Here is a 14,807-nt window from a genome sequence, read left to right as displayed (position 1 = left end):
CTTTAATCATTTTTTTCTTTACCATTTTTTTTTGGCAAATTTTAAAGAAAATTTTTAACCACGATTTCTTTGAAAGTTTTGAAGATTTTTTAAAAATAAAATAATGTTTTTTTTTCTTTAAAACCTTTTCTCTAACATTTTTAATATTTTTAGAGAAAACATTTTGACAATTTCTTTGTCCTGAGATAGAAAGAATTATAATTATTATTATTATAATATTAATTTAACTTAATTTTAAACAAGCAGTTTTCACTTTTGGAAGGAGGGAGACATATTACATATATTTCTTTGCATCCTGTTTTGTCTGTGATCCGTTTGACATTAAACATTGTTATCCAGTCGTGGTGAGCTGAAGGAGGATGGCGTCGGGCTGCAGGCGGGTGTGCGTTACCTCGGCCTATCACGGACACATTTGAAAGCCCCGTTTGAAGCCAGCAGGAGTGGGAGATGAAAGTCCTGGCGCAGCACACTTTGACATCATCAAAACACAACTCCCTCACAACACTCAGCGGCTCTAATGGCTGTGTTAAAAGGTACTTTTAAATACACAGATTTACAAGTGGCCGCTGGCATGGTCTGTGTGCTCTTTGTCTGAATTGAACATGAATGAATTCAACATAATGAAACAGGAGAGCAACCGCAGGAGATACAGCCGAGCAAAAATAATGGCTGTTCATTTGAGATTGGGTTTGTTAATGTCCAGGGAAAAAATCGGAGTTTGTTTTGGATTCAAAGCCGTAGAGAAAAAGACAGACAGACAGAAAGAAAAAGACTCGAATAGAGTGAAGTTTCATTTCCGTCAAAAATATGAGAAAAAAAAAGAAATAAGGGAGGAAGGAAAAGGAACAAAACAAGGGAGAAAACGGTTAAAGAAAGGAAAAGAGTGAGGAATCAAAGGAAAAAAGAAAGACTGGGGAAATAAGGGAATCAGAGAAAGTGCAGCAGAAAAAATTGACAGGAAAAAATAAGGGGGGAGTGCCAATAGAAGTAGGAGGAAGTGGAAGGAAGTCAAATAGCCCCATTGAACATAAGCAAGAAGAAACTACAGGAGAGCTAGAATAACATTAAAAAATGGACTTTACGTCTTGCATCATTTGTCCTCTGGTTTTGTAAATATAAAATAAGACAAAGAAAAAGACCAAAAAGCAAAAAAAAAAAAAAAAAAACAAAGCTAAAAAACAAACAAATAAAAATAAATTATGAAAGTAAATAAATAAAAATAAAATTAATAAAAAGTAATGCAAAGAGTTCCATTAAATACTGGTAGGGACATGTCCCTACTGTCCATATGCAAGCCTACACCCTTTGACAATATTTTTTCATGTATTTAGTCATAAACAAAAGTGTCTAACAAAATCTATTTACTGGTGGCACAGGAGGAAAAGTTAAAGGATCAGGATCAAATCCTCGGGGGAACATGAATCTCTGTACCAAGATTTGTGCCAATCAGTGAAGTAAAGGCCAAATCGGAGCATCACCTGTTTTATCCTCTGAAGATCAAGAATCCTCTCAGTAGTTGTGGAGATATCTCAGACGTATGAACTTATGATTCATCAAATATGTGTTGGTATGCAGCTGCAGCATCAGTGAATCTTGTTGCACAAATCTGTGATGATATTTAACTGATTGCAGCAGCAAATGTTAAAAGCTTCCACCTTTGTGAGAAATCTGTGTTAAATAAGAGCCGTCCTTAAGAGGAGAGACGAGTGCAAGTCCTTCCTTCCTCTGAAAAACAGCTTGTGACATTTGAGAGATAATTGACACTGCATTTCCCCCCCCTCCTCGCCACCGTGCTCCCCGCAGCCTGTCATTTTCCCAGGAGTGATCCCACTTGCTCCAGCGAAGTGCTCCTCACAGCGTTGTCATCGGAAAGGTCAGATCCAGAGAGCGAACGAGGCATGAAAGAAAAAAGATGTAGATCCCAGCCATCCCTCTCGCTGTCTGGACCGAGACACAGAGCTGACCTTTAACTGTGTATCAGCCTCAACCAGCTATCAGAGTGGACGTGGGAGCGCGGCGTATGTTGCCTGTTGGTCTGAGTGTGTTTATACAAGACGAAGGAGGGAAGAGACACTGAGACAGGAAGGTGTTAAACGCTTAGATTTAGCATTTTGACCTGAAACTTATTGTTTTCTTAAAGGGGACCCATTCTGCTCATTTTCAGGTTCATACTTGTATTTTGGGTTTCTATTGTAACATGTTTATGTGTTTTAATGTAAAAAAAAAAAGAAGTTATTTTCCTCATAATGTCTGTGCCGGGACATCTGAATTCATCCTCTGTCCAAGACACTCCATTTTAGACAGCCCTGTTATCGCTCCAAACTCGTCAAATACGTCCACTGTCACTGTTTTTGGTGTACAAGTGTGATGCCAAAAACCACCTTCTGCATCCAACTGAAACACAACTGGTCGGCATCAGATGGAAACAAGCTAACCCCGCACCAGCTCTGACAGACCTGGTGCGCATGAAATGTTGAAGGACAGTGTCAGGTAATAACAGTGCTGGTAATCGCATAATTTACGGAGCGTGAGTGCACCTCCACCTCCACCTGGTGCTCTCAGCTGCTCATCATCTCCAATCGAGCCAGAATTTAAGCAGCAGTGGCTGTGCGGTGCTCTACTGCTCTACAGCTCTGTCGAGAGAGATCGCCATTTTTCCAGCTGTCTTCAGAGCATACTGCCGATCCCCTGCCTGTCCTTGTTGATCCCGCTGCCTGCTCCTCCTGGATTCGTCTGCTCTGCTTCCTGCCTGATGCCAACTCTGCTCCCTCCTTGACCATGAGCCCTGCCTGACCTTCTTCAGAGTCCTCACTTTTCCTGCAACTTACCTAATACATATGCTGTTGTGTTAACAGTTAACACCTGTTTTTCTGTCATGAAAATTAGGAGTAGCATTGGCTGCGTCCATTATTTCTTTACAGTCCATAGTATTTGCATGGCTTTTCTTCGTTTTTTCCTAAATACTGTGCCATGTGTTGTGTTCTTAATTTGCTTGTGTTTTGTCTATTTGCTTCTGCAGATGTCAGTAAAAGCCAGATTTTCTCACCTTAAAGAGGAAACCTAACCTTCACTTTGACCATCACAAACCACAGGGGACAATAAATTAAAGAGCATTTTAAGAATTTTGAAAAGGTTTATTACTTGTGCAATAATTTAGGCTTCCAGTATTTTTAAAAAATATGTCTGACAAGCGACAAACATCTAAAATATCTTGGTCATCATTTATTCAATTTTTTTTAACCTCTGTTACAAAATGGACTGCCTTTAAATTCCTGTGAACATATTGCTTCAATAAGTAAAACACGATTACATTCCCTTTAACACCTACTGTCTGAAGACCACATATTATATAATATATATTAAAGAATGTGTCGTAATAACATCGAATAAAGTGATGAAGGCTGCCTTAATCAAATACTGCTCTTTAAAACATCGTAGCTATTATAACAAAGTGAATCGTGAGACCAAGCATCACCAGAACTACAGCAGTCAGCACTTAACGTACAGTGATGTCATTTACATCTAGAGTTAATGTAAAAACTGTGCACAAAATACAGTAGCTACCATCAGTAGTAGTAATATGGCACACATGAGCTAAATACTTAAGACAGCATTTAGAAACATCCGTCCAGATCAGATGGGCATCTGGACGGCGAGGGCTTGGAGCCAGAGAGAGAAATTAAAAATATCAAAATCACAAACAACAGTCATATTAAAGGGGGGGAAATCCTCTGATGGAGATAATGTAAAGTCTGACTTTAAAAACACGTCTGCTGCCAAAAGTTAAGCACATTTTGTTCATTTTTGGGCAGCTTCTCGTGAAAAGTAAATAGCCAAAAGGCAAACACGAAACAAATTAGGTTCAACACGGCAGTTTGTTGATCCCCTCAGAAAAACCTCCCCCCTCATCAGCGTAGAAGCGAAAAACTAAAACACCTTCTTTAAATTTTTTAAACACGGTTGAAGCACGACTCTGGCTCCAAGCCTGCGAGCTGGGGTTTGGGAATCTGTTTTTCTACCCTTCTCTAATCTGTCTCTGGATCTTTCTATCAACGAGCTCTTCTACTGGACTCTACTTTCATTCATCCAAGTCTGGACACACTCACAGTAACAGTGGGTTACGCAGGAGGAGGGTTTGTTCAGTTGGAGTCCTCCATCTCCGCTGCTGAAGCCCCCTCGTCCACATTCGACTGGTCCTCACCTGGAAAAAAACACATGCAGGTGCAGGATCACTCCCTGAATATTTGAACAGAATATAAAGCTGAGTCTGAACCCTAATATAGATCAAACCATCACTGCAGATACTTGAACAGGACTCGCAGTCAGAGAGGGGGAAAAAAAATCATTATGATTCATCCTCTGGGGAACATGAATGTCTTTATAAAATGTCAAAACAATCCTGGTAGTTGCTGAGACATTCTGGTAAGAGGTGGCCATTACTATGACTAAAAAATTCATATCCACAGAAATATAATATATATCTTATGGCTGTCTCCCGTTTATGTATGTGCCCACTATTGCACATAGCCTCCAACGAGCCATTACCATTTCTCTACAGTTTCTCTAAGCTGAAGTGTCTTTTTTAAGGTTATTTTTTGAGCATGCAGTACCTTTACGGTTATTCTAGAGAATATTTTGGAGAGTAATTGCCATTGTTCAGGATTGTTGCAATAATATGTACATTTGCATAAAGCAAACATATTTGTCAACTCCCATATTGATAAGAGTACAAAATAAAAAGAAAAATGACAGATACAAAAGATACAGCTTTATTGGTCACAAACCCAAAAATTCCCCTATCAAATGTACTTCTGTTCAGCTGCATTTCACAGCATCAAGTGGTGCTCAGAGTCAAAGCAAAGAGCCGAGCAGCAGCAGACAGACGCAGCTCCGCACTGGACGACGTGAACGGAGGTGAAAATGTGTTCCCTCGAATGATTCACCTGAAATGAAGGATTGTTTTTATCGTGAGTCATATGACTCCAGCAGCGACTGACTCAATGTAACAATTCATTTTCCACTCAGTGATGCAGATCATCAGATTTCTGTGTTTCACTGCATCGCTGCTCTTCAGTGTTTCCTCCTTTCGTTCAGGTGAGATCGGCGGCAGAGTGCGTCATTTCATTTGCAAAAAGAACTACAGGAAGTCAGCAAAGGAAATAACCTTTTATGGGAGATGGATGTTTATTTGTGATGGCTGCTCATGTTTGGAGGGACTCACAGGACAGCTGTTTGTATGAACACTAAACTGTGGTATAAAGTAAAGAAATATGTTTATTTCAGTATAATTTTGAGGTACCTGAGTACTTTATACTCCATAGCATTTCAGAGGGCCACCCTGTCTCCTAGAATATGTTTTCAAAATTATGTTGAGGTCAAAATGTAACATTTGAAAGAAGTAAATGACAGAATGTTTTGCACATCGGAGAAGTTTCAGTCAGTTTCAACTTCACTGCTAGATGCCCCTAATTCCTGTACCCCTTTCCCACCAAAATTAGCGTGTGCACACAGGTTTTTCAAACACAGATAAACCCGAAAATACAGGCGATTGACTGCATTCCTATTGCCCCTGAACACACCACTGCGGCAGACGAGTCCGCTTTTCTGTCAGCTTATGTGTTTGTGCGGGTGTTGTTTTGCTGGTGTGTCCGTTCTAATCAGTGCTTTAGCGCTGCTTAGGAGGAGACGGGTGGTAATAAGTGACGGCGTTTCATTGCATCTCGCTGGTTCTTGAACCGAAATTAATGCAACCCGGTGTTGTGTTCTCAGAGTGTGAATGCTGATCGTATTCATTCTCATTGCATTTAAAAGCCAGATGTTAGCCCGTGTTAGCAGGTTTTTTTGTGCAGTGGGAATGAGGCTTAACTTGTTCACAATTTGAACACTGGACTAATATATGTAACAGAGTATTTTTACATTGTCATATTACTATTTTTACTTGGATAAAGTGCTTCTTCTGCTTTGGTTTACTTGTGATTGGCCAGTTTAGATCTAAATGATTAAAATAACAAACAGGAAAGCAGATCAATCTTTCCATTAAGGCTGCACACCAAAGAGATCAAACTCTCGGTGACCTCCTCCTCCTCACCTGCAGTTTGTTCCTCTAGACGCTGCCTCTCAGCTTTGGCGTCCGGAGAGCTCGGCTCATCCGGCGGCCAGCGGAGCTCGCCGCTCTCCACCTCGGTTTGCTCCAGCGGCTCCACCACGATGGAGGGAAGCCTCTTGGACAGCTTTGGATACCTTTCATGGGTATCTGGGAAGATCTGCTCAAAGCTTATGTAAGGTTTAACTGATGGGTTTCATATTTTAGGGATTACTCTCAGCACATGTGGAAGAACAACAATGCGGTAAAAATTGGATTAGGAAAAATATCAGATCAAAGATTATCAGCTGGACTTTGTTGATGTGCTTCTTTGATCTCTAATGTGTAATTTGATCTCTGACTTCCTTGTGATGCTTTTTTCTATTTTCTCATTAAATTACATCTGAAATTATCTCAACACATTTTAGGTATAGCTAAGATGTTTAAAACTGGGACTTAGAGGCTTTGCATAAGGAAACGCAAAAAGAAACAAAATCTAAATCTAAATCAGGGTTTTTTTTGGTGCTGACTTTCAGTACATATAAAATATACTGATAACTAGTAACTGAAGGAAAATAACACTAACATCTGATTGTATTTGTGCCGACACCATTGTGTCATAAACCTTCTCTTGTTGTTTAGTAGTGTGTGTGTATTGGGACAAATTAAGCACATTTTTGTTTGTTTATAATAATAATAATTATCATTATTATTGTTATTTCTAAAATACAGAAACTGTGTTGAGTATCAGTTCCAGGAATGAGAGGACATTTTGTGAATTTTGACGTACTTAAAACAAAAATTTTACACTAATTGTTCTTGCAGAACAAGAGACATTTAGAAGTTTACTTTACAAAATTGCTGTCAAAGTTTCGTACAACCATTTCAATATGAAATAAAAACATATTTATATACATACTACTGACTGGAAAAAATGTCCAGACTCCAATTGTTAGTCACACTGAGTCGTTGGAAACAAATAAGCAGCAGTTGGTAGAATTAATCAAACACAACATTTCACCGACACCATTAAATAAAACATGAGTGGTCACTCTTTACACTTAATGATGATACATTATGTTTATAAAACAAACTGTACAGTAGTGGATGATAAATCACTCAGCCGGAGGAGACACATACCATTTACTCACAGCAGGACCGAGTCCAAATACTGGCCTTCGTCATGTCAACCCACATTTTACTGTTGCTCATCACTGCTGTGACTCATCATGGTGTGCTTTCTACGCCAATAAAACAGGACTCGTCTGAAATCATAAACACACACACACACACACACACCTGGAAGGATACTGCGCCCTGATCTGCTCCAGCTCCTCCCCCGCTGAAGTCCTCTGTCCCGGGCTCCAAAGAGTTCATCACCTCAGTCATCCTGCAGGGAAACACAAGACGATAATCACCTATTAATAAACTGTCTGTAATCTGTTTTTTCTAATGCGACATGTATGGCAAATTTTTATTTTAAATATGCACTACACATTTAATACTGATGACATTTTAAAAGTTCTAATTTAGTTTCTGTAAAATTACTTTTTTATTGTTGTGGCACATTTTAACAGCCCTAAAGATTGTTTTAAAGCTCTCTATAAAGTTTTATTTCATGTAAAGAAACAAACTTTCTGTTTATATTCAGTCTTTTTCTCGTTGTGCAAATCCTTGAGGTCGAAAAATTGTGTTGAATTTATTTCCTTCCACATAGAAGCTGCTTACAAAGCTGATCTTTTTGAAACTCTGAACCAAAACCTGCGTTGTTTACATCCTGTTTGCAGTCTTCTTCTTCACTGCCTTTGCTGGCATGTTGATAAGGTAAAACTTTATTTACCTCAACGATGAGTGTTGTGCAGTGGATTGCAGCACAAAGTGGGAAAAGAGTGTTTAGAAAGCAAAATATAACCAAAAAAAACTCCATCAGTAAGGTGCAAATTTGCACTCAAAGTCAGAAATGTCAGCAGGTTCAGGGTGTGGTTCAAAATCAGAACATGCACATGCAGAAAGTAAACATAAAATTAAACTGGTTAATGATGAGGTGCTCCAAAACAGAGCATAAAAGGAGAAGATGCATTGTTACCGGCAACTGTATATCACCTGTGGGACCACAAAAAAATGCTCTATTGTGTCTGCAAGTGGCCAAAAACTCAACAGTGCCGTCTGTTACTCTGGTTCTCTTTTTTTGTGTGTGATCGCTTTCTCTAGATGCTCCACTATGTTCATCAGCTGTTTCTGTGTGCTGTTTGCCGCTGAGCAGGTAGAGTGCAGTGAATTTTTACAGTTTTTTTTCTCAAAATAGCACAATGAGAGCAATGAGAGTGAAGCAGAAGGGTAAAGTTGTGGGTCGGACTGATGAAACTCACTTATTTTTAACAGAACATGATGCAGAGAGTAAATAAAAATGATCAAATTCCCAATGAAGCTTATTGTTAAAGGGATCTAATTTTATTATTTCCAACCCTTTATTTGGTGCATACGTGGAACCAAATACAAAGTCAACAAAGCGATATTGGATTGGATATTGTATAAAAGCTGAAGAAAGGTTAAAATATCCAGGATACGGGCGTTGCCATCTTGCGAGGGTGATGTCACTGAGAGCCCTTATCTGCGCAGTGGTGATATATATGTTGTGGGGGAGTTCCCGCCAAAACACCCATCCGACCAATCATAAGCAGCTCTATCGAATACCAGCGTACGAATTGGCTGTCAGGGCTGTCATTCATGTCAGAAAAGCCCCCTTTTGTATAATTTAATAACTCAGTAAAACCAAACTTATCATAAAAAAACACTTGAACAAACATCAGCGTGATGAGAACAACCTTCAGTGTCAGAGACCATCTTTGGCAAGCATTTATTTGGTGTGTACTCTGAGTTTTTAGTTTGGCCTATGACCCATTCACTAACATGGAGGGGCGGGCTTTATGACCTATACTGCAGTCAGACACCAGGGGGCGATCCAGATTGAATAGCCTCACTTTGGGAGAGCTGTCATGTTGTCCATCTTTATATAGAGTCTATGGTCAGAAGTAGTTAATAATCATATCATCATTGCATATATACATAATATCGGACGATATATCAATATAGGAATTTTTTACTTCCCAATATTTGTGTCGGCATCAGCCCCCAGTCTCAGCAGAGGAGACGCCATGCCTCAAAAAGTCATCACGGCGTCCTTCACCTCCATCTCATCCATTATTTTTCTGTATCTGGACACCTGGTCATCCTTTGAAGCATTATTAATAAAAACCCTACGATTACTGCCTCTTTAAAAACCAGCCAGCAGCTCCAGTCGTCTGCTCACTAGACTTTTACATCTGACAAGTTATCAGAAACACCACTTTCCATACAATCAGACCGGCAGTTGCTGTTGCCATGGGGACGAGCAATTGAGATTGTATGCCTCTGATTGTCTGAGTAGTGCACTTTGCCTGAGCGCACAAGCAAGGCCGAGAGCTGATTTGGTGGGTATTCATGTGTGCCGTTACGCAGCAATTATCCCGCCGTCAGGACCGGGGTCGCAGCCTGTTGTTGTTGTGAGACTTCTCTGTGAAACCTGGAATTGCTTCTGTCCCCGTCATGATGAGACACGCTGAGACAATACAGCCTTTATTCCTCATCAGAGGCTCATATTGTTCCTGCGGAGGGAATCTGTGCCGTCGCTCCGGCCGGTCTCATGAAGGTATCAAGTGGAGAAGAAGAAGACGAGGCCTGCAGAGCTCTGCAACATGAGTCTGATCTCTGAGAGGAGTCTTCACTGGAGCGTAACAGACACAAGAATTTGAATATCGGTGCCAGGCGTGACGCTTCCGTCATGCTTTTTTTAATCCCTGCAGCTGAATAATAATAATGCTTTATTTGAGCCATTAGGTCTGAACAAGGTTATCCATGTGTTTAATGTGTTTACTCTGCAGGAAGCCGCTGCTCTTCTGCCTCAGCAGAGACATGAGATGTGACGACTTTTTACACTTTTGGATGGTTGAAGATGAAGCAGCAAGTGTTTCATTCATATGGCGTCTTGCATTTTAAGTCAAAGTATGTAATATTTTATACACTACATCTTTTTGTGTCTTGAAATGTGCTATACAAATAAAGTTTATCATAATGTTAATAATAATAATAATAATAATAATAATAATAATAATAATAATAATAATAATAATTATTATTATTATTATTATTATTATTATTATACTATTTCCAAAATATGGAAACAGTGTTGAGTATCAGATCTAAGAATGAGAGCCATCTTGTGAATTTTGACATTACACTGATTATTCAGAAGTTGAGAGCTCTACTTGACAAAAATGTAATGAAAAATATAATATTACATATTTTTAGTTTACTTTCAAAGTTTCCTATTACCATTTTTTTTACTGTATTCAATATCAAATAAAAACATATTTTTTTATTAACTGGAAAACACATCCAGACTCTAATGGTTGTATGTGATCGAAACCTAAAAAATAAAATAAAAAAATTAATAAACCCAGTTAAACAGCTTAAATATCCTGACCTGCAAACCACCAAGTCAATTCTTCCCAGGAAATGCATTACAAACATAACACAACTTGAATTTAATTGAGCACAGTGCAAAATTCTTCATGAAAAGTCATTTTCTTTCACTGGAGAGCGGCTTCATACTGGATTTTCTTTTAAAAGTGTTAAAGTAAAAGTGTAAAAAAAGATGTCCCTTTCATAAATCTGGGCCATCTACACAGTACAAAGATTCAAATACATTTGATGCTACATAACCATGAAAACAACAGAGAAAAAATGACTGTGGCATTCACTTTTGCTCAAGAGGTACAAAACCTACAACTACCAGAATGCACTGCATTGCACCAGACCAATAAATGTCCCCGTTGGTGTTTGAAGTAATGCGAGTGTGTCTGTTTTGACACAGGTAACAATATGGCTGCCAGCTGGTGACAAACAATCTTGACAGTGAAACGGTAAGTTAAAATATGTTTTTGAAAACATTTTGGTGAGAAATAGGGAACGTAGTAAAAGATTCTTGGTTCATATTTGATCAGGGTTGCTTAGTTTTACTTATTGATCTAATATTTTTCAGCCTCAACTTTTACAATACAACAAACTGTGGTAGTTTTTCGTCTAATCGGGTTCTAACCTTTAGGTCCACTAACTTAAGAAACTGAAACTCAATTGGTTCTGAAATATTGTAGAGTTCGCTGCATGCACGTTTATTATAAATTAATGTTACAAGTGAACCAAGCTGTCCCACCAAGCAACTAACTAGACAAAGACAAGGGTCTTAGTCTCATACTGTCATTGGAGCGGTGGCACACGTTCTTGGCTGAACCCTGGACTGTTTATTAAGATGTGCAACATGGAAGTTTACCCAAAGTGTTGCTTGTCATTCTGGATCGCCCCCTAGTGGCTGTCTGCAGTATAGGTCATAAAGCCCGCCCCTCCATGTCAGTGAATGGGACACAGGCCAAACAAAAAACTCAAAGTACACAACAAATAAATGTTTGTGGGGACGCGCCGTCTATCTTTATATATAGTCTACATTCTGACCCCTATACAGGCTAGGCTTTTGGGATAGTTTGTATAATAAAAGGTGTCTTTTGGTGGCTTCTATTTCATTCCTGTTTTCTTCACACTTAACCATCTTATTGACAACCAGATCGCCATGACCTCGCTGGCAGTTGCATTTTCTTGTTGTATATATTTTGGTGGCCAAAGTACATTGTTTGGGCAACATCTAATACCAAGGTAGAACACCAACGTTGATACTTTATTGGTTGTAATGTGGGTTTTTAAGTAACCAAAAACACAAAATCTTTCAAATGTCTAATGCCAATGTCATCTTGTTGAAGAATAACAACATTTGGTCGTAAGTTGTGGAACAAAACCCATCGTCTGCAAAACATCATAATGTTAATGTTAATGGACATATGAAATGGGCGGTTTGGAGGTCCTGCACCAGAAAATTTCGAGAATCAAACACCTGCATTTTGGTGAATTTTTTATGTTGTGCTTTTTTCTGCAACATTTTATGGTGTAAACGTCTTAAATCCTGTCAAAATAAAGGCCTTTGCTATTTTCACGTTTTTATTGGGGGTGGGGTGGAGGGGATAGACAAATGCACATGCTCCATATATTGAGGGGGATATTCCCTCCCCACCCCAAAAATCCACATGAACTAATAATAATCTGAATTTTTGTTTGGTTTGGGACTGTTGAAATGAATGAAACAAAGCTTTTCAAGACATCCTGTTGCGTTCAGAAAATGTTACCATGCATTTTTCACTGTTATCTTATTGTGCAGACTATTAAATAACCGGCAGATTAATTGATAAAGAAAACAATTGTTAGTTGCAGCCACAGACTGTATCGCCGCCAAGAAAAAACCAAGTGTCCAAGCCAAAAACCCACAAGAGCACCCTGATGTACTGCAGCATCACAGACTTGAGTTGGAAGCCAGATACTTGCACCTACTAGTGTTATTAAAAAAAAAAAATCTCCAGAAAATAATTCTGCTTGCAGTCTTCCATTTTACAGTTTTTCGAATGGAAGATGTGCATCTGGTGTGACCTCACAGATTAAAATTCCTCCTCTTCTTCTGTCCATCATGAGATTCATCACGGTGGAGACGGTCCAGTTAAAGGAGCAGTTAGAGCTCCCAAAATGTCCATCATTTTAATTTCATATTTACAGGATATAGATAGAATGACCGCTTCACTCTTTGTCTCCTCTTATCGCCCCAGCTGCACTTTTTTTTCTCTTCTTCCATTTCTGCTGCTAAATCAGAGCCGGCAGCAACACCACCTCCTCAAATGCAGCTCGCTCAGATAAATCCAGTAAGTTTTTACAGCCCAAGGACATGAAATAAAAAAACCTATCCATGTCCAAATATAGCGATACTCTTCTTTACTCATCATACAGGCAGCTAAAATGTTCCACTGCTCTGCTTTTGTTTAGTTTGTTGCCCTAATTCACATTTCCTGTCCTGTCCTATTTTTTCACTAAAATAACACAAAAACTTGTGCATTTTTATGACAAAATTGCATATGATGAATACTAAATATGCATGTTTGGAGATTTACCTGCACACACACAACAGGTAGCCAGTTTACAGCAGGTAGCACTATTAATAGATTTAAATAACAGTGTATAAAACACAGCTTCTGCTACACCTACACTTCTTCAGGCTGATTTGTTCTTTCTGCCCACGATCCCACACACTGAGCACCACCAGTGCACAAAAACCCACAAGGTGAGGCAGCTTTTATAAATTTTCCAAACCTCTAATGTGCATTTTTAAAAATCAAACTCATTCAGTGAGTTTTAGATATTTAAAAAATCAGATTTTTAGTTTAGTGTTTTTAAATTTTCAGAGTGGTTATAATCAAAAAAAAGCTCCGTACCTGTCTGCGGGCTGATCCAGTGTCTCAGAGCAGGAAGGTCTCCGTCCTCCGCTGCTTCATCACACTGATGCTGCTGATGCTGATGAGGATGATGATGGTGCTGATGATGGTGATGATGATGATGATGATGATGCGGGCTGTTGTGGGCGACAGGCGGCGGGGCGCGCGAGGCTCCCGGTGAAGTTGCCGCTCGTATCGAAGTGTTCAGAGGCTGCGCAGTGGAGCAGGACCGGCGCTGCGTTCAAGCACTGTCGGAAACTTTTGAGATGGAAAGTTTGTAGCTAGAAAGTGTTTGGTTCTTTTACTCTTTGGTACTTTACTTTCGGCTTCTACTTGTAATAGAGTATTTTTACACTGTGGTATGTATCACAAATCTGAATACTTCTTTCACCATTGCTGGATACATTACTATGCACTTTTTAGGGTACTTGTATTGTAGGCTACTTGTGGGGTACATAAATATATAATTTATATATTTATATAACTACTTTAACTAATGCACCATAATATAATATTGATATTATTAATTTATCAAAGTAACCAAAAGTATCAGTTAAATGTTGTGTAGCAGGTCAGATTATAGAATATTTACCTTAAAATTGTAGTGGGATTAGAAAGTAGAAGCAAGTATCTGTAAAACTGCATTTGAGTAAATGTACTAAGGTACTTTCCACCACTAACAACTTGTGCTTTTAATTTGAAGGGAAGGTCTGTCCGGTTCATCCGACCTGTGGTGCATTTGGGTGTTTTGAGGTCAAATTAGGACAAATAGGAATTACACTCTGAACTTACACCTACACGGTGGTGAGCATAGTTCCTTGATCCATGTTGCCTCTTGATTAAACACAAACCAACAGAAAACTTGTTGGGCCATAAATTTATTCTTAGTTTCCCAAATAAACACAAGAAAACTATAAAAGATATATTTAGTTTATTGTTTCTTTAAAAACGTTCATCGCTCGAAGTTGTGAATTTACGAGCTGCACCTGAAGGGAGCACCTAATCAGAGTTCAAACCGAGCAGCCGTTGATGATTTTAAACGTTGTTAGCGGTTAGCTGAATTTTTCAGGTAATTTGTCACATTTTATACGGTAAAACTTGAACTCAGGTACACACTTTAAGGCTTCGCCTCTTTTTAATACGCATGTTTCGTGTTCCTACAAGATTCAAGAGAAACAAGTTATTAGCTGTAACGCTAATTATCAAACAACAACAAAGCTAATGGCACTGAAATATGCGTAACTGCTGTTTTTAAGCTAGCGCCTAAAGGTTTCACTGTGTTGTAAAGACAATTCGCTTTTTATTTTATCCCAGGGGAACAGTGA

The 14,807-nt window shown here is 38.9% G+C and overlaps 2 protein-coding genes across 2 annotated transcripts in view; one reads left to right on the top strand and one right to left on the bottom strand.

Moving 5' to 3' along the window:
- Positions 1-3,156: 3,156 nt before the first annotated feature.
- On the bottom strand, positions 3,157-14,110 carry si:dkeyp-72h1.1 (uncharacterized protein LOC799956 homolog). The gene is made up of 5 exons (XM_042501237.1): positions 14,075-14,110; positions 13,483-13,740; positions 7,394-7,472; positions 6,089-6,263; positions 3,157-4,201 (listed from the first exon to the last, which is right to left on the bottom strand). Exons 3-5 carry the CDS (start codon positions 7,469-7,471, stop codon positions 4,140-4,142), a joined length of 315 nt encoding a protein of 104 aa, XP_042357171.1. The 5' UTR covers position 7,472; positions 13,483-13,740; positions 14,075-14,110; the 3' UTR covers positions 3,157-4,139.
- A 381-nt stretch (positions 14,111-14,491) lies between these two features.
- Positions 14,492-14,807, top strand: part of LOC121953560 (phospholipase B1, membrane-associated-like) — a 100,475-nt gene continuing 100,159 nt past the window's right edge. Inside the window, exon 1 of the mRNA XM_042500727.1 lies at positions 14,492-14,551. The gene's annotated coding sequence lies outside the window, so the exon portion shown is untranslated. The remainder of the gene's footprint in view (positions 14,552-14,807) is intronic.

Source organism: Plectropomus leopardus, chromosome 14 (genome assembly GCF_008729295.1).
Source record: "Plectropomus leopardus isolate mb chromosome 14, YSFRI_Pleo_2.0, whole genome shotgun sequence".
Lineage (NCBI taxonomy): Eukaryota > Metazoa > Chordata > Actinopteri > Perciformes > Serranidae > Plectropomus > Plectropomus leopardus.
Note: the sequence above shows the minus strand (reverse complement) of the source record. Positions and strands in the feature narration are given on the sequence as shown.